Genomic DNA, 24,002 nt, shown 5'->3' on the forward strand with positions numbered 1-24,002 from the left:
CTGTATAATGCCACTAGCTTTTGAGTGTGTATGTCAAAATCTGTTTTTCTGTATCTAACTTTTCTTACTTCCTTTTGCAAAGGGAACCTGCTTAGCCTGATAGTGATAGTGATAGTGTCATACTTACGGGAAGCCAGCTCCCTCGACTTTTTCGTTTTTATCCCTCTATTTTTCTCGGGCTGGAGGGCATTGATACATTCATTTATTTATTTCTCAGAAAAGGCAACAGAGGCTCAGGGAGGCTAATGACTTGCCCAAGTTCACATTGCTAACCTACAACAGGGCTGAAGGGGATCATGTCTACGGTGGTCCATTTCCAAGACAAAGTGCCTTGAATCGGCTTAGGTCTGCAAAATACAGAAGAAACAGGATATCCCAGGCCCCTGCTCAGACAGCCGATGCCTGCTTATCGGGATCCCCCTTAGTTGCCCTCACCTGAACCAAAGAAGTTTAGTCTAAGATAAAAGTTTACCAGTCTGCAAAATAGCTGGCTTTGTCTGTTCTTATCAGCCTGCCAGCTTCGTAGGTCATAAGTCAAACACTTAAAGAGCCCCAGGGCTAACGAGGATTGCAATGCACTGTGGGCTGCAACAAAATGCAGCAAGACAACCCTAAAAAGACACCTACAGCCCCTGCCCAACAACCAATAGGTGACATCCGGGAAGACTGTGACCCCATAGTGCTCAGCCTATGAGGAACTGGGGGAGGGACCTGCACACTAAGGGATAAAGTGCTTGTTAAAACCATGCTGGAGGCTGGTGCAGTGGCTCACGCCTGTAATCCCAGCACTTTAGGAGGCCGAGGTGAGGCAGGCGGATCGCTTGGGGTCAGGAGTTTGACACCAGCCTGGCCAACATGGTAAAACCCCATCTCTATTGAAAACACGAAAATTAGCCAGGCGTGGTGGTGAGTGCCTGTGATCCCAGCTACTCAGGAGGCTGAGGCAGGAGGATCACTTGGACTCGGGAGGCGGAGTTACAGTGAGCCGAGATCCTGCCACCGCACTCCAGCCTGGGCGACAGAGAAAGACCCCATCTCAAAACAACAGCAACAACAAAACCGGGCTGGGCGTGCCTTCCCATCGGACACCCGACCTCACAAGACTGTCATTAAAAGTCTCACTCTCGCTGTTCTCAGGGTTGTGAGTCCATTCTCTGGGTGTGGACAGGTGAGTTTGTTTCTCACAAGGTCCAGGACTTGAACTCAGGCCATGAGACCGGGCCAGGTTTGTGGGCAAAAGTGCAGCTCATTGCGGTGCCTCCCTCGGCACCAGTGGGAGGGGAGAGGACCCCGGGGCTCCTCAGCCTGGACACGCCAGCGCTCTCAGCCGTCTCACTCAGTCCCACGAGCCCACACAGTGGCTGCCCTCAAAGGGACTTTGGAGACCACCCAGTCTTTCTTCCCAGTTTACAGACCCAGAGACTCGGGCCCAGAGAAGACAAGTGACTTTGAACAAAGCAAATTAGTGGCAATGCCCAGACTTGAACCGAGATTGGCAGAGCTCGGTGGTCTGCCACAAACCACCCTCCCCCACAGTAGGTGCGGGTGGGGGGCTCCGTTCTTCCGGTCACCACAGCATGTTACAGGTTTCTGCATCAGTGCGCCTCCTCTTAGGAAGAAACATCTCTGGGCTGGGATGGCTAGCTCCCCGCTTTCAGCCATGTAGAATTTCTCTTGGCATTTTAGTTAGAAGTGTTGTCTAGATTTCTTAAGTGTCTGAGGCTGCCCTGGCCACAGGGATGAGTTAGGGAAAATTACCGTTTCCCATGTGCATGTGTGAAGCTCTCCATGCTCACTAAAGTCAGAGTGAGAAGCAGCAAACACGTCATCAGGAGGGTGGCCAGCATGGCTGTGTCCTTTTCATACGTCCTCAGATCATCCCTGAATCCACCCACATTCTAAGTTCATTCTCAAAAATGAGATTCCAAATTTCAGGATCTATTTACAGCCAGACGATTTTGGTGCCCCCTGCTCAAAAGCTTTGATTACTCCTGTGCTTAATTAAGTCACAAATCCCTGGCCCATCATCCAAGACCACTTGTGATGTGGTTAAACCTACCTCTGTGAGTGCTAGTAAATCTACCTCTACTAGTACTAGTAAATCTACCTCTGCTAGCGCTAGTAAATTTACCTCTACCAGTACTGCCCCCCAACTGTTTCCTTTTCAGGCATTCAGCTCAGTCTACGGCCCGCAGACAGATTTCCTAGAAATAACTGCTCCTACTTCTGAACTCTTAACAAAAAGGTCTCTGAAAAGGAATTTGGAGGAAACAGACTATTCCAATGAGCAGTGTACAAGCCTGGGAGATGCGGACTTTGGTGTAAAATGAAGGTGTGTTCAAAGAGCAAAGAGGGAGTTCAGGTTTTAGAGCAAAAAGCTCCTGCCCTGGGGTCCCCATTAGGTCCATGTAGGCAAATGAAGGATTGAAACGTGCTTAGTTCTGATTGGTTGATACAGCTGGGCTCTGATGGGTTGGTTTCCAAGCCGCAAACCAGAAGTCTTTGTTAGCTGTTTCTTTCAAACAGTGGTGGGGGGCGTGCGGGGCGTGGGGGGCGTGCGGGGCGTGGGGGGCGTGTCGGGTGGGGAGGAGGGTGGGGGCCGCTCTGGCTACAGTTTATCTTGGCACTAACAACGGGGACTGATTGGGCTTCGTTGTGAAAAGGGGGGCCCTGTGGTGCGTTTACAGAGTCTGAGAACACAGAGTTCGTGGCCACTCCCTCACCCAGCCCTGGGCACCAGGTTATGTTTTAAATTTGAGCACCTCAGCCATGGGGAACCCCTTTTGTTTGTCAGCCAGGGCATAGTTTACCAATCCCAAATCTGTAATCTCTCTCTTAACAAATCACTTTCTACCGAAATACAGATCCTTAAGGGCAGGGCCTCTGGTTCATTTTTGTCATCTCCACCTAGCGGAGAGCGCGGCACACGGCAATGATACGGGAGAGCGCGGGAAGGGAAGAGTGTGGTCCCTTTAAATGATACAGAAGGGAGGTGCTGGGTAGAGGGGTGCGTGGTCCCCGGCTAGGGCTCCACCCCCCCGGACCTGGGTGAGGACAGGCACTTCTGCCTTCTTGCCCAAATGTTGCATTTTTCAAGACTACCCTGGCCCGCCATGCCCCCATCCTGGGCCTATAAAAACCCGAGACCCTAGCAGGGCAGAGGCAGAAACTGCTGCATGCTGAGAGGAACACATCGGTGGAAGAAAACAAGCGGCTGGACGTGGAGAGGACGTCAAGGGAGCGTGCCGGCGGAAGAGCACACCCACAGACGCCGGCAGGCCACCGAGCGGCGGGCCACGGAGCGGCAGGACCAGGCGGAGTTTGGCCGGGGCAGTCGGAGGAGAGCTGGGCCGCTAAGCTGCTCAACTCCAGGAGAAAACCATCTCCCTTCTGGCTCCTCCGTCGGCTGAGAGCTGCTTCCACTCAATAACACTTTGCACTCGTTCTCCAAGCCCCCGTGTGATCCGATTCTTCTGGTACACCCAGGCGAGAACCCAGGATACAGAAAGGCCTCGGTCCTTTCCACAAGTACCTCTACTTGAGGTGTACTCATTGACCTGGTTTAACACAAGCTGCCTACAGACGGCAAAACTAAGAGAGCACCCTGGAACAGAGGCTTCAGCTGTAAACATTCACCCCTGGGCACTGCCGTGGGGTGGGAGACTGCCTGACTGTATGCTCCCCTAGAGGTTTGAGCTGCGGGGCACTGAAGAAGTGAGCCACACTCCCATCGCGCACTCTGCGAGGGGGACAAAGGAACTTTCCCTCTTTTAACTGGGGCCTCATCTGGGATCTCGGAAGGTGAATGCCTGCCTTCGAAAACCCTACCACCTGTCTTTCTTGTGGGTAAGAGGCTGTTTTCCTTTCATCTCTTTTTTTCTCTCACGGTTTTAAAATGGCTCTTATCTCCTTCTTTATAATGTTAAGAGTTTTGCTACAGGCTGCGGCAATGTTACTAAGTAGAATGAGTATTTGGCTCAGCTGCCAAAGGTGCAAATCAGACCAATTTTTCCTAGAGGTGCTAGGTATGCCTCTACCTCTTGAGCCGCAGGCACACACGGCTCTGGGCACCTCTCCTTATTCTTCCCCTTCCCAGCTCGGGCACCTGGGCGTGCCCACGGCAGGCAAAGGCCAAGCCCAACAGCCACGAACCGGGCGGGAGGAAGCCGAGGGGGTAGCCGGGACCCTAAAGGGAGCGCCTTGGTCAAGTGTGCCAAGGGAACCTTTCCTCCCCTGGCCAAGGAATTCAACCTGGTCTGAACTGGGGAAAGGATGGGAAAGTTATAAGAATTAGAGGGACGCAGTTGCACTAAGCAAGGGGTTCTTCCCCCAGAATCTCCCCCCTTTTTGCCCCTTAAACTGTTTTTGTCTTTTTTCCTTTTTATGATGATGATTATTATTATACTTTAAGTTTTAGGGTACATGTGCACAATGTGCAGGTTAGTTACATATGTATCCATGTGCCATGCTGGTGCGCTGCACCCACTAACTCGTCATCTAGCATTAGGTATATCTCCCGATGCTATCCCTCCCCCCTCCCCCCACCCCACAACAGTCCCCAGAGTGTGATGTTCCCCTTCCTGTGTCCATGTGATCTCATTGTTCAGTTCCCACCTGTGAGTGAGAATATGCGGTGTTTGGTTTTTTGTTCTTGCGATAGTTTACTGAGAATGATGATTTCCAATTTCATCCATGTCCCTACAAAGGACATGAACTCATCATTGTTTATGGCTGCATAGTATTCCATGGTGTATATGTGCCACATTTTCTTAATCCAGTCTATCATTGTTGGACATTTGGGTTGGTTCCAAGTCTTTGCTATTGTGAATAATGCCGCAATAAACATACGTGTGCATGTGTCTTTATAGCAGCATGATTTATAGTCCTTTGAGTATATACCCAGTAATGGGATGGCTGGGTCAAATGGTATTTCTAGTTCTAGATCCCTGAGGAATCGCCACACTGACTTCCACAATGGTGGAACTAGTTTACAGTCCCACCAAGAGTGTAAAAGTGTTCCTATTTCTCCACATCCTCTCCAGCACCTGTTGTTTCCTGGCTTTTTAATGATTGCCATTCTAACTGGTGTGAGATGGTATCTCATTGTGGTTTTGATTTGCATTTCTCTGATGGCCAGTGATGGTGAGCATTTTTTCATGTGTTTTTTGGCTGCATAAATATCTTCTTTTGAGAAGTGTCTGTTCATGTCCTTTGCCCACTTTTTGATGGGGTTGTTTGTTTTTTTCTTGTAAATTTGTTTGAGTTCATTGCAGATTCTGGATATTAGCCCTTTGTCAGATGAGTAGGTTGTGAAAATTTTCTCCCATTTTGTAGGTTGCCTGTTCACTCTGATGGTAGTTTCTTTTGCTGTGCAGAAGCTCTTTAGTTTAATTATATTCCATTTGTCAATTTTGGCTTTTGTTGCCATTGCTTTTGTTGTTTTAGATATGAAGTCCTTGCCCATGCCTATGTCCTGAATGGTAGGGCCTAGGTTTTCTTCTAGGGTTTTTATGGTTTTAGGTGTAACGTTTAAGTCTTTAATCCATCTTGAATTGATTTTTGTATGTTTTTTCCTTTTCTAAGTGAGAGGGCTCCCCTCCCAACTCTGTTTCTGATGGGGACGTTAGCCGAGGACCAGCGACCCCTGCTGGCTGAGAGCTGCAAATTCGGCAGGGCACATTTGAGACACTCTGAACAGATACAACCAGCCTCTAAAATATCTTTTCAGTCCCAAACTCGATTCCAAGCTTCAGGCTGAGGTCTTAGAAAGAAAAAACAGATCTGAGGGATCCAAAGCCAGGGAACAGGCACAATGTAAACGGGTAGCACCAATTCCTGCTGACTAAACCCCCCACCCTATGGAAGGAGGCCATGCTTCACGGCATAAACAGGCCCAGGGAACTGAAGGTTTGCCGACAGCAGGGAGAAAGGGAGGCATAGGCAAGGGCGGTTCATTCCTAGTCTCCAGGTTTTCCCTGCTTCATGGGTACATACCACATTAGTACCCATGGCTGGCACCTGCCAAGGTCTCCAGGGCTCAGGGATAAGGAGTGGAGAGTGAAAGGATCATGGTCGCTTTCTCTCTCCATCACACCCTGAGTTTTCGCTGAAAGAAGGAAGAGAATGAGGGGCTCCTCTATTCACTGTCTCTAGTTCTCTTCAACACCCCCAGTTTATACTCCTCTGTAGTGTACCCTGAACCATCGGGACTGCTTTGACCCTCAGAATCTGCAGGAGAAACACCTCAGAGCCCTCTGCACAAAGGTTTGGCCAAATTATGAAGGACTGGGTTGGTCCTAGGAAGGAATCATTCATTTCCATACCATTCGGCTGTTGAGACTTTTCTGTAGATGTGAGGACAGATGGCCTGAGGCCCCGTATGTGCAGGGGCCTTTCTATACCTTGCAAGGAAATCCAGACCTTGCCGACAGTGTAGGATTCATCCAGCCCTCCTGTTTGCCATCTCAGAGAAGGCTGCAAGGGGTAAGCCCAGGGAATTAAAGATACGAGTCCTAGAGGCACCCCGGAAAGAGAGGCCAGCTCCCTCAAGCCCTGCTCCTCTGGGTCCACCCCGACCTCCCTATCCAGCTTCAGCCTCTCACTTGGCCCCTCCTACAAATTCTCACTCTAAACAAGCCCCAGTCTCACTCTTGCTCCTCCAACAGATGCCTGGTGAATTTGGGCCAGTAAGGTCCAGGTCCCCTTCTCCTTACAGGACTTAAAGTAAATTAAGGGGGGGATCTGGGCAAGTTTTCAGATGATCCTGATAGGTATATAGAGGCTTTCTAGAATTTCAGCCAAATAGTTGAACTCTCCTGGAGAGACGTTATGTTACTTTTGAATCAGACTGTGATAGACACTGAGAAACAGGCCACTCTACAAGCTGCAGAGAGATTTGGGGATGAGCTCTGCATCACATGTAGCATCAGGAAAGGGGGTGAATATTATCCAACTGGAAGAGAAGCAGTACCAGTGAATGACCGTAAATGGGACCCCAGTCATGAGATGGAAGCCGGGCGGAGGAGACACTTTCAGGTGTGCGTAATGGAAGGCTTACATGAGACTAAGAACAAGTTGTCCATGATCAACCAGGAATTTGATGAAAATCCAATCGCCTTCTAGGAAAGGCTAAGAGAGGCCTTGGTAAAGCTCACCTCTCTCTCTCCTGGTTCAGTTGAGGGACAGTGAATCCCAAAGCATAACTATATTACTCAGGCGGCTCCTGACATCAGGAGGAAGTTGCAAAAACTGGGCCATTGGACCAGATAGTACATTAGGGGACCTCCTAAAAGTGGCCACCTCCGTCTTTTATAATAGAGACGGAGGCCCAGGACAGTGAGAGGAGACACAGGAAAGAGACAAAAGCTTCAGTGGCCACCGTGTAGGTCCACAAACCCCAGAATTCCCAGGGTGCACCTGTTAACTGCTAAAGATATGGCAAGAATAGTTACTTCATTCTAAAGTTTATCTGCTCTTGTACAGGGTTTAATTTCTTGCACCAGGGGTGAAACAGCTCAGGGTACAACTTTGCTGTTAGTATATTTCACTTCTTATCTTTGTGATCTTTGGCAGTACATTCTTTCTTTTTATAACACACATGTTTAACCCATGCATACTTAACCTTATAAAACCTGGGTTTTTTTTTTCTCTCATGCCTAGAACCATCAAACTCCAAGTAGACAGGCAACTGGAGCCTCAGATAATGACTCGCCTTTGCTAGGAACCCTTAGACAGACCTCTGGGAGGAATTTGACTGCCGTTTTCTCAAAAACAACGTCCCCTGTCAGCGGGAAGCAGCTAAGACAGGTCATCGTCCATATTCTAACAGCAGTTAGATGTACATTTTCAGAGAGGGGAAATGATACGGGAGTGCGGGGAAGGGAAGAGTGTCATCTCTTTAAATGATACAGAAGGGAGGTGCTGGGTAGAAGATGGCGTGGTCCCTGGCTAGGGCCCCACCCCCGCGGACCTAGGTGAGGGCAGGCACTTTCCCCTTCTCACCCAAATGTTGCATTTTCCAAGATCACCCTGGCCTGCCATGCCCCCATCCTGGGCCTATAAAAACCCCGAGACCCTAGCAAGGCAGAGGTAGAAGCTGCTGGATGCTGAGAGAAACACATCAGTGGAAGGGAAGAAGAAAAGCGGCTGGCCATGGAGAGGACGTCAGTGGAGCATGCCAGCGGAAGAGCACACCCACAGACCCTGGCACGCCGGCAGGCCACGTAGCGGCAGGACAAGGCGGAGTTTGGCCAGGGCAGTCGGAGGAGAGCTAGGCCACTAAGCAGCTCTACTCCAGGAGAAAACCATCTCCCTTCTGGCTCCTCCATCAGCTGAGAGCTGCTTCCACTCGATAACACTTCGCACTGATTCTCCAAGCCCAGGTGTGATCCGATTCTTCTGGTACACCCAGGCAAGAACCCAGGATACAGACAGCCCTCTGTCCTTTCGCCAACTAGAGGGTCTCATTGAGCTGGTTAACACAAGCTGCCTACAGACGGCAAAACTAAAAGAGCACCCTGGAACACACGCCCACTGGGGCTTCAGCTGTAAACATTCACCCCTAGACACGGCCATGGGGTTGAAGCCTGCCTGTCCGTATGCTCCCCTAGAGGTTTGGGCAGCAGGGCACTGAAGAATCAAGCCACACCCCCATCGCACACCCTGCGAGGGGGACAAGGGAACCTTTCTCTTTTCAGTTGGTCTTAATAAACACTGAGTAAATGAATGATTACGCACTCAGAAAAATCAGTTATCCTCTCCCTCTCCGTGCCTGGGAAGTACCAACGGGTACTGAAAGGTAATGAGTCATGTCTAGAGATTTTCTCCACAGGATAGAAACAGAAAGCTCAAAGGAGGCAGCAAGTTGAAGAAAGTGTGACACTGTTTTATTTTTAGGATTTTTTCCTCTTTTTTAAAATAAATATATGTGTAGAGAGACAGGGTCTCCCTTTGTTGCCCAGGCTGATCTCGAACTCCTGAGCTCAAGCCGTCCTCCCACCTCAGCCTCCCAAGGGCTGGGATCACTGGCATGAGCCTCTGTACCCGGCCCTTAGGATTTTTTTTCTTTTTTAAAATTTTAATTATTTTATATATATTTTTAAGTTCCAGGGTACATGTGCAGGATGTGCAGGTTTGTTACATAGGTAAATGTGTGCCATGGTGGTTTGCTGCACCTGTCACCCTGTCACTAGGCATGAGGACCAGCATGCGTTAGCTCTTTTCCCTAATGTTCTCCATGCCCCCTGGCCCCGCCCTCTCCCAACAGGCCCCAGTGAGTGTTGTTCCCCTCCTGGGATTTTTTTTCTTAAGGAAACATCACATCAGGCGTTGAAGTGAGTGTATTGACTGTCTGAGGTTTGTGTGCACTTTTTAACCAGAGGTCATGGCTGGGGACACAAAAGCACCTCCTTGCCTATGTAATTTTGTTCCTTTACCGCTTTAAACAAGCCAGATGTGGTTTGCATTCCTTTCGCTGCTGGTGTTGTTGGCTTTGTGTTTCTGAACAGAAATAACTTGCCTTGCCTTTGCTCTCAAGGTTGTGAAAGCCCCCCACCCCCATATGTTCCACTCATTTGTCACCGAGACTCTCAGTGTTGCTATCTGTGCATAATGTGTGTGGGTCGGGTTGCGTCAAGCATCAGACGACGTCGGTACCTCTCCTCACGGTGAAGGATGACCCTGTGCACACCACCGCTCTAGGCAAGGATGCGCACCCACTGTCCCGGGGTTTAACCACATCAGTGTCACCATCGCAAGAGGGTGACAGCCCTTTACAGATTACATATCCTTTTCCTGGTGATTCTCCCTCTTAATCCCTAAATGAGTCCTGCAAGATGGGTGTTGATTCTTCCTATAGCACAGCTGAAAGAGTTGAATGGCTCGTCCTAGAGCACACAGTTTGGCAGGGCTGAGTAAAATGAAACCCAGTGCTTGTCCCTCCAGGCTGCAGCAAACCTGCACTAGAGTTTTATGAAAGTCCAACTTCCTGGCGATAGGCAGAAAAAGCAACGATCACCTTCCCTGATATTTTCACCTAGCAGACAGCCTTCAGCCCAGAGAACATCTTCCCAAAGTCCAAGACAGAAGGTACATGTAGAAAATGAAATAGAGGTTCCTCTTCACAGGGACTTTCCTCCCAGTCTAATTCACAATAGATAGTTACCTCTTTTAGAAGCAAAATTTACTCAAAGACCTGTGTTGATATTCTTAAATTCTGCTAGCTGTAATGAAGAAATCAATATACTCTGTTCTTAGCTCCCACATTTTAGTCTAGGTATTTGCCCTGGCATGCCTGAACCGGTCCAAGCAAGAATTAGGTCATAGCCTCTTCCTCTTCCTTATTTGGAAGTGTTTTTGCCTCTCTCAGCATTCCACAAGTTACTTCCTCTCTTCCTTTGTTCTCCTCTGCCTTTGCCTCTTTTGGGAAGTTCTAAGTTGCTAGCCGATCGAGACAAACAGAATGTAAGGTCCCATTCCAGCCGATAGAAACTGGACACAGCAGTAGGGTAGCTGCGTCAGGTTATAAATGACTCTGTCTTTTTTGTGTGTGCTCTCGTGGCAAGACTGCTAGCGAGTGGAACCCTTTCTGCAGAAAGTAAACTGGCCTTGCTGAGAGATCCTTTGTCTCAGTGTTGATTTCTCCAACACCGAGCACCCGTTCCCAACAGTACACGTGTCTGCCTGTGTGTGTACACATCCACCCATCAGCCACAACCCTATGCCTGAAGCCAGGCACTAGAATGAAATTCTCAGGGTCATGTCATGTTTCAGATTTCAGGTCTCACTTCCCACACCTGTTACCATTTGGGTCTATGTCTCCCTCCCAGATCATCCTCTGATTCTACCAGAGCCAAACCCGGAACCCTCTGCTCATTTCACCCTTTCAACACACATTTTCCAGGCACTTCTGCTGCTCGGCATCTCCCAAGGGTGAGCCCTGAGCTCTTGCAGGGATGAATGCTTTCCATGGCTTTTCCGTCTGCCTGCAGTTACAACCCCTGATCTCTGGGGACAGGACCTGCCAGGTCTGTCTGGAGAATACCTATGTGAGACTGAAACTGGCTTCTCCCACTCTCAGCCCCAGTGACCTGCTCTGTAAGGCTGGTTATAGGTGTGGCTGCTGCCCCTGCCCAGATGCTTTAGGTTTCCCTCCTGGGATTCTCCTGCCCCTCTAAGCAGCTCTCCAGGGGACCCCATCCTGACAAAGAAAGCAGAAAATGGGGTTCCTGATGAGAAAAGAACTGTTCTGTGAGGAACACAAGTCCTTTTACATGATCTGGCACAGAGAGATGTGGAGAGGGGACAGGAGTCCCGTCCTACTCCCTCTGAGCTGTGTGTTCATCTTCAGGAGCTGCGTGCGATGACCACGAGGAGCCACTAACCAACAAATCATGCCCACCGGTTGCTGCAACCTGTACCACGTAGCTTAGCAGTGTTATTTCTGTGAGCCAGCGAGACTCCCGACAAGCAGCTTTGTGTCGGCCTGCTCCATGTCGCCCTCTTTTGCCTTAAAAGCCTGCCTATAATGAAGGCCAAAGAAAGCAAGCTCACGGCCGGGAAGCTCACGGCCAGGCGTACGTGGGTGTGAGTCTTCTTGGCTGCTGTCCTCACCCTGGCTCAAGTCAACTCTTTAAGTCAGACTTCATGCCTCAGCCTCTTCCTTTTAGGTGAACACTGATGGGAATACAGGAAGGGCCCCCGTCCTTCCCTGTCTGAAGCTCAGACTCCGCATGAGAGGACTTCCCACTCCATCTCAGGATGGAGACAGCCTGCTGAGGATGCAGCTTTGTCCAGTGAGGTCAGGAGGGCTGGTGGCAGTGTCTGTTAATTCCGTTGGGGCAGCCAGTGGCAACTGGCAGTTATTCCAGCTGAGGATGCTGGGATGGATTTTTTTTTTTTTTTTTTTTGAGACAGGGTCTCTCTCCGTCACCCAGGGTGGAGTGCAATGGCATGATCTCGACTCACTGCAGCCTCAACCTCCTGGGTTCAAGCAACTCTTCTGCCTCAGCCTCCCAAGAAGCTGGGATTACAGACGTGCACCACCAAGCCTGGCTAATTTGTATTTTTAGTAGAGGGTTTCACCGTGTTGGCCAGGCTGGTCTCGAACTCCTGACCTCGTGATCCTCTGCTTCGGCCTCCCAAATTGTGGGGATTACAGGCGTGAGCCACCGCGCCTGGCCTGGGATGGAATTTTAAGTGAACTGCGGCCCTTAGCTCATGAGCCCAGCTTCAGTGTCTGATGAAACAACACCGCAGGAATGGGAGAGGGGAAGATTCGCAGGTCACGCCGAAACCTCTGGTTAGCCCCCGGCTTCCACATCCTTCCCAAAATCTTTAGCCCAAGTGCCGCACAGCCCCTTCTGCATGTCTTCCCCACTCCTTGGTGGCAGAGGCCCCTGTTGGTAAAGCAACAATAGAGAAGTGGAGAAGATAAAGAGCTGTGAAAACTGCCCCAGAGAAGCTGCAAGAAGCTTTGCCGGAATCAGGTTTTGCATCTCCGAATCGGAGCTCCATTTGTTGGGTCGGGGACCATGCTTAGTGGTTCGAGAACGGACAGAAGAGGTGTTTGCAAAATGCTTGTTGGGAGGATAAATAAACAGCTAAAGGAAATTTTATCTGAGCCTGAGAACCGCCTGCACCAGCACAAAAGTAAAGCCCCAGCGCCCTCGGGCCAGGCCTGCTGGAAAAATTCCCATGTGTCAGCCCCAGGAAGACATGGGCAAGATAAGGCGTATCCTGACCAATGCAGGAAATGGCCCGGCTCTTCTGCTGGCCCCTCTTCCACTGTGATGCTAAAAATCCCATCGAGGCCGCTCATCCAAGCGGCGGGAAGTAAGAGGGTCCACTTTTGCATGGCCATTGAGAGGTTTCCTGGAAACCTGGCTCTCTCCCCACCGTTGCCCCATGAGCATGGTGGTGACGAGCTTGGGCTCTGAGATCAGAAAGTCTCAAGTGTGAAACCTCAGTCTTCTTCCTTATTAGCTGTGAGACTTTGGGCAAATTACTTAACCTCTCTGAACCTCAGTTTCCTCAAACTGTAAAATGGGGCAAATGTTGGGTGACACTCAGCATAACGTCAGAAATAGTGCCCAATAAATGTTGATCTCATCGACCCCACAGCCCATTCCGCCACTCCCTTCTTTCTCTTCCTCCCCACAACCCAACTTCATCATTGCCTACAAACAGCCACAGGATAGAACTCGGGACAGTTCGGGACAGCTCTGGACAGCCCAGAGGTTATTTACAAGTCTAAGAGCAATCAGTGTGTCCTGCCCAACTGCCCAGCTGTTTGAAAAGCGCGGTAAGAAGCTGGTGCTGTCCATAAGCCACATAGCTTTCTAGGAATGACAGGGGTGTGGATTTACAAAGTCACTCTTGACCCTTTAAAATAACACAACTATTTTCTGCTCCCACCATATCTCAAGTGGCACCCAGATTGTGAGGCCTTCCATCCGGTGAGTAGTGTCAGCTGGAGAGGTGGTGACTGATTTAGGGCTCCGGTTTAGGGCTGAACCAGGGTCAGCTGCTTCTTTGTGTGTTGGTCCCCTTCTGCGGAAAGCAAAGGGATTGGACCAGATGATCGTGAAAGAACCTTCCGATGTTAAGATACAGAGTTTCGATGGTTCCATGATAGAGAGGGATCACAGAAAAGCTCCACAAAGCTTAACCTCCCAGGGGGACAATTACAATAATGTGAAGTTAATGCCAACACAGCATAGTTTGATGTGGGTGTGACGGCATAGGGAGGTCGGGGGCCTGGAGGCTTCTCAGACTCATTCTCAGCACCAGATGTGGCATCAGGAACAGTCTGAAGGGAGGCTAAGGGATCCCGCCCTCTCCCCAGTTCTGAAGATGCCTCCACAGTGAAGAAGAGACAGGGAGCCCCCAACTCTGCACTTTCACTGGCTACTCCCACACTGGGGGGCAGGGGAGGAGGAAGACCCCAACACCTCCCACCACCGCTACAGACCCCGACCAAGCGTCAGTTCTCACCTGCACCACCGCCCCAACCACCCCTGAGAGCCATTAGGTGGCAGTTGTGCTTCACCTGCAAAAGGTCTTCCTTTGCCAATTTTTGTCACAGGTTTTTGCATATTGTTTGCATACATTTGCAGGTAGGATTCAAAAGGTCCTGATTCCAGTTACACAAGAGAAAACACTGACTGCATGTGCAGTTGAAGAAGGTTCTCAGAAGGGCACGCTGGAACAGCTCCCCGGTGCCAGGAGAGGTGTTTGAACTACGTGCTGCTGGGGTGCCCAGACGGGGGCTTCCCCACGATCCAGGAAATCAGAGCTTTTCCAACGTTGGCTGGAAATCATGGCTAACAAGACAGAAAAGCGCTCTTCTCAACCCCAGGGGAAGACTGGGAAGGTGGGCGGGGCCACAGGGCCCTCTGATTCCATCCAAGAGGGGGCATGGAAGGACAGCGGGGAGCCCACGTCTGGAGCTTCTCCCTCCTGTGAAAGGCAGACAGAATCCTGAGATGCCAAACTCACTGTTCCAAAGGGAAAGGGAAAGCTTGGAAATGGCGTCACGCAAAAACCTGCCTCTCAGGAGAACCAGTCTGTTTCTGAACAGAGAGCTTGCAAGACGGCCGGCCGTGTATCTCCCCGGGAGGCCTCCCGCACTCTGACAGTGTCGATGAGCAGCTGATCCTCGCCAGTGTGGGACAAAAGCAAGACTAGGGCTTGCTTTTATTTTTGTTCAGGGACACAAAGCCAACACCACCAGCTGCTAAAGGAATAAAACCACATCTTGCTTGTTTAAAGCAGTAAAGGAACAAAATTACATAGGCAAGGAGGTGCTTTTGTGTCTCCAGCCATGACTTCTGGTTAAGCACTCGAGAAAAACACAGGCTTGGCTTTTTCTTCTTTTCTGTGTCTACTCTATCTGACGTCAGATGCAGGTTTGCTGAGCGCCAGATGAGTGCCTAAAGGGCTGTTCCCCCACCTCCCCCTTTCACTGGTAACGTGCACTGAGCGCGTGCTAATTAAAGCCTCCCAGGAGCCTGACCACTGGCCTCATTGCCTACCCACCCTCTTCTCTCTCCCCCTTCCCCCTGCCCTCTCCTCTCCTCCTCTTTTAAATACTCAGCACCTCAAAACGCTCTCTGGAAAAGGTCTGGCCACAGGTCCTGCTGTGTCTGGTGCCGCTTTTTCCTGGGCAGATTCTCAACCTTGGCATCATAACCCTCTAAGCTGACCCAGACCTGGCTCAGACACTTTCAGTTTTGTGCTCCAAACACTGAGTGTTTGGTAACTTTACCCAGAAGTTCTTAGATTTTCAGCCACTCAAGTCAGGCTCTGATTTCCAAAATAAGTCCAGATCTAGAACAGTTTGGGGAATGAAGGGATCTGGCTGAGAGATGGGAGTTGGAACAGTTGCGGCACCGTCAGCCTCACATGAACAGAAACAAATTACTCAGACAAACAAGAGAAGAGCAAGGCCCAGCTGGAAAAGCATGTGGATGAGTCTGCAAACCAAAAAAGTACCCGACCCAGGCCTCGATCAATGGAGAAGTTTATTTTGCCAAGGCTAAGAACGCACCCAGGAGACAGGTCTGTGCCTCTCTCCCAAGATGATGTTGAGGGCTTCAGTCAAGGGGTAAAGCCGGCTGGAGGGGGCAGAGGGAGGAGGATGTGGTCACATGACTGATTGCTCCATGCTGCAGGAGAAAAGGAGCAGGTGGGAACAGTCAGTTACCTGTTTATCTCGTGCTCAGTAAATCGGCACTTTCCATGAGATAAGGGGCACACAGCAGCCGCTAGTGGGGATGCTGACCCTCTCATCTGCAGCTGTCTGCTTAGGGCAAAGGGAAAGGCAGCTTCCTGCAGGACTCAGCTTTCAGCTTTTTTCTTCTTGGTTGAGTGAATTGGGGTCTCGAGTTTTTAATCTTCCTTTCACAGGTGCTGACCCAAGGAGGCCAATCATGTGTGATTGGGACCTTCTCAGTGACTTGGTGGAAAGCAGGGCCCGACCCCCCTGCCCAGGACGCTTGGGAAAGCCTTGCTGGCTGGACGGAGGGGAAGGAGGCTCTCGGCGACTGCCCCCAGAGGGGAGTGGCTCTCCACTGGCCACAGCGATGGCTGGAGTGAGACCTGAGCCCCGGAAAAACACGAAGGTCCCAAAGCCGGCAAAAGTAGACACTGACTTTATTATTTGCCAGACAAGGGGAGGCTTCCATTTCATTACGAAAGATCAGGAGTGCTCTCTGAGCTGAAGGTGAACAGACAGCTGCGGTGTAGGAAATAGGAAGTTTTGTCCACAGTTCTGATTGGCGGAAAAAGCACATTGTAAACTCTCTGAGGATCGCTCCTGTTCTGATTTGTGTTGCAGAAGCAGGAGCACCGTTCCTGGAAGACCCTCGCAGGTGTGGTCTGGGCTGCGTGCTCCTGGAGCCTGCTGTCTGAGCCTCTTCTCATGGAGTGGGGTTGGTTTCTCTGGCACCTACGTGGGTTAAGAGGGAGGAGCCCTGGGGCCTTGCGCCCATCACCCCCTCTCATCCTCGCTGCCTGTGACGGACAGACAAGCAGCTCTCCCAGCTGCAGAGACAAGATGACCACAGGAGAGCCAGCAGAGGATGCTGTTACCAGGGAGCTAGGACAGCCAGCACACAGGCAGATGGAGGCACACAGCCTGAGTCCTAGTCAGCTGGAGGATGTGTGATTAAAATGCTGCTGAATAGGGAAAAAATCCCGGGCCCAGAAGTTGAGGTCCCTGTGGGTGGGGCCGTGGGGAGGGGGTGCGACCCAGGCCATGCCCAGGCTTGTGATTTCTGACCTCGCGCCAGTGCATTTATGGGTAAACTGAGGCTGGGAGGGAAGCCTCTCTCTGTATGGGGAGGTGGTCCTCTGTCCGTGTCCGTGGTGAGGGGCTGTGCCCACCCGCTGCCTAGAGAGGAGCACCGGTGCTTTTGTAAAAAGCAGTATAAATACACTTCCGTTCAGATAAAACAATAAATAGGTGGTGGCAATGGCGGGACGGCACCACACCTGCTCAGGCGGCCGGACACACACTGCAGGAGTGGCTGGCGAGAGGCCAGCCGCAGGGACACGAGCCGAGGTCCTGTTGTTTGAGGTAAAAATGTATAGAAACGGTTCCTTGACAGCGAAATCCCCGCTTGACACTCAGGTGGGCGAGCACTGGCAGGGGCTCTGGGCCTCTACCTGCAAGACCCAGACCGTCACTGGGGCTGTGGCTCAGAAGGACTCAGAGGTGGATGGATGTCCCTGCCCGAACCAGGGCCGCAGATGGCCCCACCTGCACCCTGCCTGATGCCCAGGCCCGGGATGCCCTAGGCTGGGCCCACCTGGACGTCCAGGGCCACTTGGGGGAGGTGCTGGGGTCCTGCCCCTCCTGGCCACCCCAGTTGCTCCTGGGCAGCCGCGGCCTCAGCGTGTCCTCAGCCGCAGGACCCTGGAGAGGGGCTCCTTGGCGCTGGAGTAGATGAGGTAGGCACCAGCCGTGGTGCTGAAGGCCTCCCAGTCCCTGCAGCCGACGGTGGGGAGGCTGTGCACCGCCACGAAGCCCTCGTAGCCCTGCCACCTGCGGGACAGACAGCGGCAGCCGGGTCAGCCTGGGCTCTGCGGGGCAGCTCCTCTCCCCCGGCTCCCACCCGCGCTGTCAGGGACCCAGCAGCTCTGGGTCACATCTGAGCCTCTTCCATCCCCCCGACTGGCACAGTGTGGGGAGATCGATTCTGGGCCATGAGGGCTTTCTCATCTTGCAAAGCAGGAGGCTGAGGCCCAGAAGAGGAAAGATTCCAGATCTCACCAAGATCCCAGCGCTACCTCCTATCCACCCAAGATCCTACCCCCGGGGACCCCCAAACGTGCAGTTCCGAGGGTCGGCCTCAATCGTGAGGTGCGTGACCTTCCCCAGGGCCCCCTCAAACACAGCAGGCCACCACGCAGGCTGGAACCCCTCCGTCCTCAGATACAGGAGCCCAGCTCTCTGCCCGCTGCTCTGCGGCCCCACGTCAGGGGCTGCCCCAGGACCTCATTCTTGCTCTGGGCGGCTGCTGGCTGCCAGGGTTTGCCTTCAAAAGGACTCATTTATCCCAGGAGCTTCCATTTCCGAGGCGTGGAGTCCCCAAGTCAGGGCGCCGACATCAAAGGGCACGAATTGTTTACATTTAATTAAATATTAAATATTAAAGTATGAAACTAAATTCTTCCAGACTGCTTTCTGGAAAAGCCGTGGTGGCCCGGGTTCTCATGGGAAAGGGCAGGGTGGGATCCCCCTGGGATCCCCCAACCCACTCCACTGCCCATCGTTAACACACTTCCAAACAAATGGGGGAGAACCTGTCAGGGTTTTGCTTTGAGGACAAATCCCTTATAATGTTTATTCACACTGTTCATCTTTTCTTCTAAGAATTCCTATTTATATCTTTTGTCCATTTTTCCAAATTTAAAGACACATTTTTTATTAGTTTGTAAGGGTTGGTTTTCTGTCGTGTGTGTGGTAAAGAGTTTGTCTTTTGCTTTTGAATAGGATGTCTGTTGCCATAGAAAGCTTTTAACGCAGGTGGTCGACCCAGCGCCTTTCCTTCCGGGCTTGTCTTCTTCATAGAACCCTGAGGTTATACAACTGCCCTCAGCTTTTCTTCTTTTTCACATTTGGACTTTTAATCCATATAACATTTATTTTTGTGTACAATGTGAAGTGGGGGTAAGCTTTGTTTTCTTCCAGATTACATGAAGCTAATCTCCCGAATCATATGGAGTTATCAAGTAAAACCCATCCTTTTCTCATTGCCTTCAAATATAGTATTTATGGCCAGGTGGGGTGGCTTACACCTATAATCTCAGCACTTTGGGAGGCTGAGGCGGGCAGATCACTTGAGGTCAGGAGTTCGAGAACAGCCTGGCCAGCATAGTGAAACCCCATCTCTATTAAAAATACAAAAATTAGCCAGGCATGGGCTGGGCACGGTGGCTCATGCCTGTAATCCCAGCACTTTGGGAGGCTGAGGCGGGCAGATCGCAAGGTCAGGAGATCGAGACCATCCTGGCTAACACAGTGAAACCCCATCTCTACTAAAAATACAAAAAATTAGCCAGGTGTGGTGGCAGGTGCCTGTAGTCCCAGCTACTCAGGAGGCTGAAGCAAGAGAATGGCGTGAACCCAGGAGGCGGAGCTTGCAGTGTGCTGAGACTGCGCCACTGCATTCCAGCCTGGGCGACAAAGCGAGACTCCATCTCAAAAAAGAAAAAATAAAATTAGCCAGGCATGGTGGCCCATGCCTGTGGTCCCAGCGACTAGGGAGGCTGAGGTGGGAGGATTGCTTGAGCCTGGGAATTTCAGCCTGCAATGAGCTGAGGTTATGCCACTGCACTTCAGCCTGGGCTACAGAGTGAGACCCTGTCCCCCCCAAAAAATAAATAACAAGGAGATATTATTAAAAAGGTACCAGGCACAGATGGCTTTATAACTGAATTTAACCCAGCTGTCAGAAATGAGAGAAAAAACCCTATTCTTCAGACTATCCCAGTCCACAGGTGCAGTTAGAAAGCCCTGCAGTGTGTATTTACTGTTAGGCTTCATTTTAAACTAGATAGTTAAGTCCCCAAAAGAAAACCACCGAGCAATCTAATTTCCTATTATAGATGCTAAAAGCTTAAAGACAGGCAATTGGAAGCCAGTGGCTTATTCAATAATTCTGCATCATCACCAAGTGGCATCAGGTCTAATAACGCGAGGAGATGTCTCACTATAAATCATGACATCAGCAGTAAACGTAGTGGACCGCACCATGCACTCACAGATGCCAAAGGAGACCCTAGCCCTGGCCCGGATGGCCCACAGCCCATCAAACGGCCATGCTCAGATGTGCTCGTTAAATTAGAGCAAGGTGGGACAGCTGCTGCTTCTGCCGCCATCCAAGATTGTTCTGGAATCTTTAGCTAGGGAAGCAAGCTACATAATCAATTAGAACACTAGAAATCAAGGGGAAATGTTCTTTATTCTCAGAGGTAATTATATTCCTAAGTCCCCTGAGAATCTTTTTAAGAAAAGCTATTAGAACTGATTGGTTGGGGGGCGAGAAAATGATTGTCATGATGAGCAGCTGCAAATGAAAGTTAAAAAGCCAACCCCATTCGTTAAACGTACAATACTTGGAAAACTCCTAGAAATAAATGAGAACACCACAGTGCCTATGAGAGAAAAATTAAATAACAACTCCCATGTTAGGATGTCCACACGCCGCATCCCTGACAGAATCCAAAGGCAGAAGCGCCAGCACTCGTGGGTTGTGGCTACACCCGGGGCAGGGCCCCAGCTCAGATCCCACACGGGTGCAGCCAGCGCGGGGCCGTCCACTGGGCCCAGCCAATCTCGGAAATGACACCTGACTTGGGACTCGCTGTGAGCTGGTGGCACCTGCGAGAGAAGGTGAGCCCCCGGGGGGAAGCAAGGCGCTGGGAGGAAGCCGGCCTCGGTGAGCCCTCGCGGGGAAGCAAGGCTCTGGGAGGAAGCCGGCCTCGGTGAGCCCTTGAGGGGAAGCAAGGCTCTGGGAGGAGGCCGGCCTCGGTGAACCCTCGGGGGGAAGCAAGGCTCTGGGAGGAAGGCGGCCTTGGTGAGCCCAGCGGGGAAGCAAGGCGCTGGGAGGAAGCCGGCCTCGGTGAGCCCCAGCGGGGAAGCAAGGCTCTGGGAGGAGGCCGGCCTCGGTGAGCCCACAGTGGGGAAGCAAGGCTCTGGGAGGAAGCCGGCCTCGGTGAGCCCACAGTGGGGAAGCAAGGCGCTGGGAGGAGGCCGGCCTCGGTGAGCCCCAGCGGGGAAGCAAGGCTCTGGGAGGAGGCCGGCCTCGGTGAGCCCACAGTGGGGAAGCAAGGCTCTGGGAGGAGGCCGGCCTCGGTGAGCCCACAGTGGGGAAGCAAGGCGCTGGGAAGAGGCCGGCCTCGGTGAGCCCTCGGGGGGAAGCAAGGCTCTGGGAGGAGGCCGGCCTCGGTGAGCCCACAGTGGGGAAGCAAGGCTCTGGGAGGAGGCCGGCCTCGGTGAGCCCCAGCGGGGAAGCAAGGCTCTGGGAGGAGGCCGGCCTCGGTGAGCCCACAGTGGGGAAGCAAGGCTCTGGGAGGAAGCCGGCCTCGGTGAGCCCACAGTGGGGAAGCAAGGCTCTGGGAGGAGGCCGGCCTCGGTGAGCCCCAGCGGGGAAGCAAGGCTCTGGGAGGAGGCCGGCCTCGGTGAGCCCACAGTGGGGAAGCAAGGCTCTGGGAGGAGGCCGGCCTCGGTGAGCCCTCGGGGGGAAGCAAGGCTCTGGGAGGAGGCCGGCCTCGGTGAGCCCTCGCGGGGAAGCAAGGCTCTGGGAGGAGGCCGGCCTCGGTGAGCCCTCGCGGGGAAGCAAGGCTCTGGGAGGAGGCCGGCCTCAGTGAGCCCACATTGGGGAAGCAAAGCGCTGGGAGGAGGCCGGCCTCAGTGAGCCCACAGTGGGGAAGCAAGGCGCTGGGAGGAAGGCGGCCTTGGTGAGCCCCAGCGGGGAAGCAAGGCTCTGGGAGGAAGCCGGCCTCGGTGAGCCCTCGGGGGGAAGCAAGGCTCTGGGAGGAGGCCGGCCTCGGTGAACCCTCGGGGGGAAGCAAGGCTCTGGGAGGAAGGCGGCCTTGGTGAGCCCCAGCGGGGAAGCAAGGCGCTGGGAGGAAGCCGGCCTCTGTGAGCCCCAGCGGGGAAGCAAGGCTCTGGGAGGAGGCCGGCCTCGGTGAGCCCTCGGGGGGGAAGCAAGGCTCTGGGAGGAGGCCGGCCTCGGTGAGCCCACAGTGGGGAAGCAAGGCTCTGGGAGGAAGGCGGCCTTGGTGAGCCCCAGCGGGGAAGCAAGGCTCTGGGAGGAAGGCGGCCTTGGTGAGCCCCAGCGGGGAAGCAAGGCGCTGGGAGGAAGCCGGCCTCTGTGAGCCCCAGCGGGGAAGCAAGGCTCTGGGAGGAGGCCGGCCTCGGTGAGCCCACAGTGGGGAAGCAAGGCGCTGGGAGGAAGCCGGCCTCGGTGAGCCCCAGCGGGGAAGCAAGGCTCTGGGAGGAGGCCGGCCTCGGTGAGCACTCGGGGGGAAGCAAGGCTCTGGGAGGAAGCCGGCCTGGGTGAGCCCACCGTGGGGAAGCAAGGCTCTGGGAGGAAGCCGGCCTCGGTGAGCCCACAGTGGGGAAGCAAGGCTCTGGGAGGAGGCCGGCCTCGGTGAGCCCACAGTGGGGAAGCAAGGCTCTGGGAGGAAGGCGGCCTTGGTGAGCCCCAGCGGGGAAGCAAGGCTCTGGGAGGAAGCCGGCCTCGGTGAGCCCACAGTGGGGAAGCAAGGCTCTGGGAGGAGGCCGGCCTCGGTGAGCCCACAGTGGGGAAACAAGGCGCTGGGAGGAAGCCGGCCTCGGTGAGCCCACAGTGGGGAAGCAAGGCTCTGGGAGGAGGCCGGCCTCGGTGAGCCCCCGGGAGGAAGCAAGGCTCTGGGAGGAAGCCGGCCTCGGTGAGCCCACAGTGGGGAAGCAAGGCTCTGGGAGGAAGCTGGCCTCGGTGAGCCCTCCGAGGGAAGCAAGGCTCTGGGAGGAGGCCAGCCTCGGTGAGCCCACAGTGGGGAAGCAAGGCACTGGGAGGAAGCTGGCCTTGGCAGCTCATTACCTGTAAATAATACTGTTCACCGAGAAGGTGCGCCCATCGAAGGAGTTGGCGACCACCAGGAAATAATCTTCTCCCACCGAGAAAAACTCCCAGTCCAGAGCACTGCAGGAACAAGTGGGCGGATATGAGGACACAACAGACATCGCCAGGGAACTGGGGGATTGGCCGGAAGCTACCTCCAAAATTCACAGAGGAGGAGCCGGGGCCAAAGTGGGGAGTGATTTTCTCACAGTCACATATGTGTTGGTCTATTCCAGGAAAATGTAAATTAGTTGTTTGCTTAAAAACACATTTCAAATTTTATTTTATTTTATTTTTGAGATGGAGTCTCATTCTGTCACCCAGGCTGGAGTGCAGTGGCGAGATCTCGGCTCACGGCAACCTCCGCCTCTCGGATTCAAGCCATTCTCCTGCCTCAGCCTCCCGAGTAGCTGGGATTACAAGTGTGGGGCACCACGCCCGGCTAATTTTTGTATTTTTAGTGCAGACAGGGTTTCACCGTGTTGGCTAGGCTGGTCTTGAACTCCTGACCTCAAGTGATCTGCACACCTCAGCCTCCCAAAGTGCTGGGATTACAGGCATGAGCCACCATGCCTGGCCTCAAATTTTAAATTATGGTAAAATACATATAACATTTCCCACCTCAACCATCTTTAGGTGCACAGATCGGGGCATTAAGCACATTCATACTGCTGTGTGGCCGCCACCACCATCCACCTCCAGATCGCCTTCATCCTGCAAAACCGAAGCTCTGCACCCAGTAAACATCACCCCCTACCGCGTCCCCAGCCCTGGCACCCACCACGCCACTTTCTGTCTCTATGGATTTGACCACTCTAGGGACCTCATAGAAATGGAATCGCACGGTATTTGTCCTTTGTGTCTGCCTTAGCTGAGACTCCAGTGACTCAAGGTTCATCCGTGTTGCACTGTGTGTCAGAATCGCCTTCCTTTCTAAGGCCGAGTAACGCTCCGCTGTGTGAACGGACACGTTGTGTTTGTCCATCCGCTGACAGACACTTGGGGAATTTCCTCCATGTGGCTACTGTGAACGCTGCTGCTATGAACACCGGGGTACACAAGTCCACTTTTAAGAGGTTGAAACAATCAGAGAAAAAGTTTCAGGCTGCTGGTGCCTGCTGGAGGCAGGAGCTTGGTTTCCCGCTCTGGACACTGTGCAGAAATGGCGTCACAGTGCTGTGGCCTCTGTGCCTGGTTTCTTCTCTCAGCATTGTGTCTTCAGCTGTGAGGTCAGCGGCCGTGAGGTCACTCCAGGAGGGGCCTACAGGACCTGCTCGTTCACAGATGTTCTCCTACAAGCAGAAGCTGTTTCTTGTTGCAAACAAATTTGCTGTGTCCTGTCTTAGGAGTCTCGCCTGAATTTACCAAGGATGCATCTGTGCTTGGGGA

The 24,002-nt window shown here is 52.7% G+C and overlaps 1 protein-coding gene and 1 long non-coding RNA gene across 3 annotated transcripts in view; one reads left to right on the top strand and one right to left on the bottom strand.

Moving 5' to 3' along the window:
* The first annotated feature begins 2,929 nt into the window (after window positions 1-2,929).
* Window positions 2,930-24,002, top strand: part of LOC129529259 (uncharacterized) — a 41,848-nt gene continuing 20,775 nt past the window's right edge. Inside the window, exon 1 of one of the 2 annotated variants that reach the window (XR_010132431.1) lies at window positions 2,930-3,846. This is a non-coding gene — a long non-coding RNA (uncharacterized lncRNA). The remainder of the gene's footprint in view (window positions 3,847-24,002) is intronic. The other variant, XR_010132430.1, reaches the window with a different exon arrangement.
* The window catches only part of TSPEAR (thrombospondin type laminin G domain and EAR repeats), a 217,830-nt gene continuing 209,332 nt past the window's right edge, over window positions 15,505-24,002 (bottom strand). Inside the window, exons 11-12 of the mRNA XM_055373719.2 lie at window positions 22,593-22,694; window positions 15,505-17,545 (exon numbers count right to left, since the gene is read on the bottom strand). Of these exons, the coding sequence (XP_055229694.1) occupies window positions 17,392-17,545; window positions 22,593-22,694 (256 nt within the window). The 3' untranslated portion in view covers window positions 15,505-17,391. The remainder of the gene's footprint in view (window positions 17,546-22,592; window positions 22,695-24,002) is intronic.

Source organism: Gorilla gorilla, chromosome 22, assembly GCF_029281585.2.
Source record: "Gorilla gorilla gorilla isolate KB3781 chromosome 22, NHGRI_mGorGor1-v2.1_pri, whole genome shotgun sequence".
In the NCBI taxonomy this organism is placed as follows: domain Eukaryota; kingdom Metazoa; phylum Chordata; class Mammalia; order Primates; family Hominidae; genus Gorilla; species Gorilla gorilla.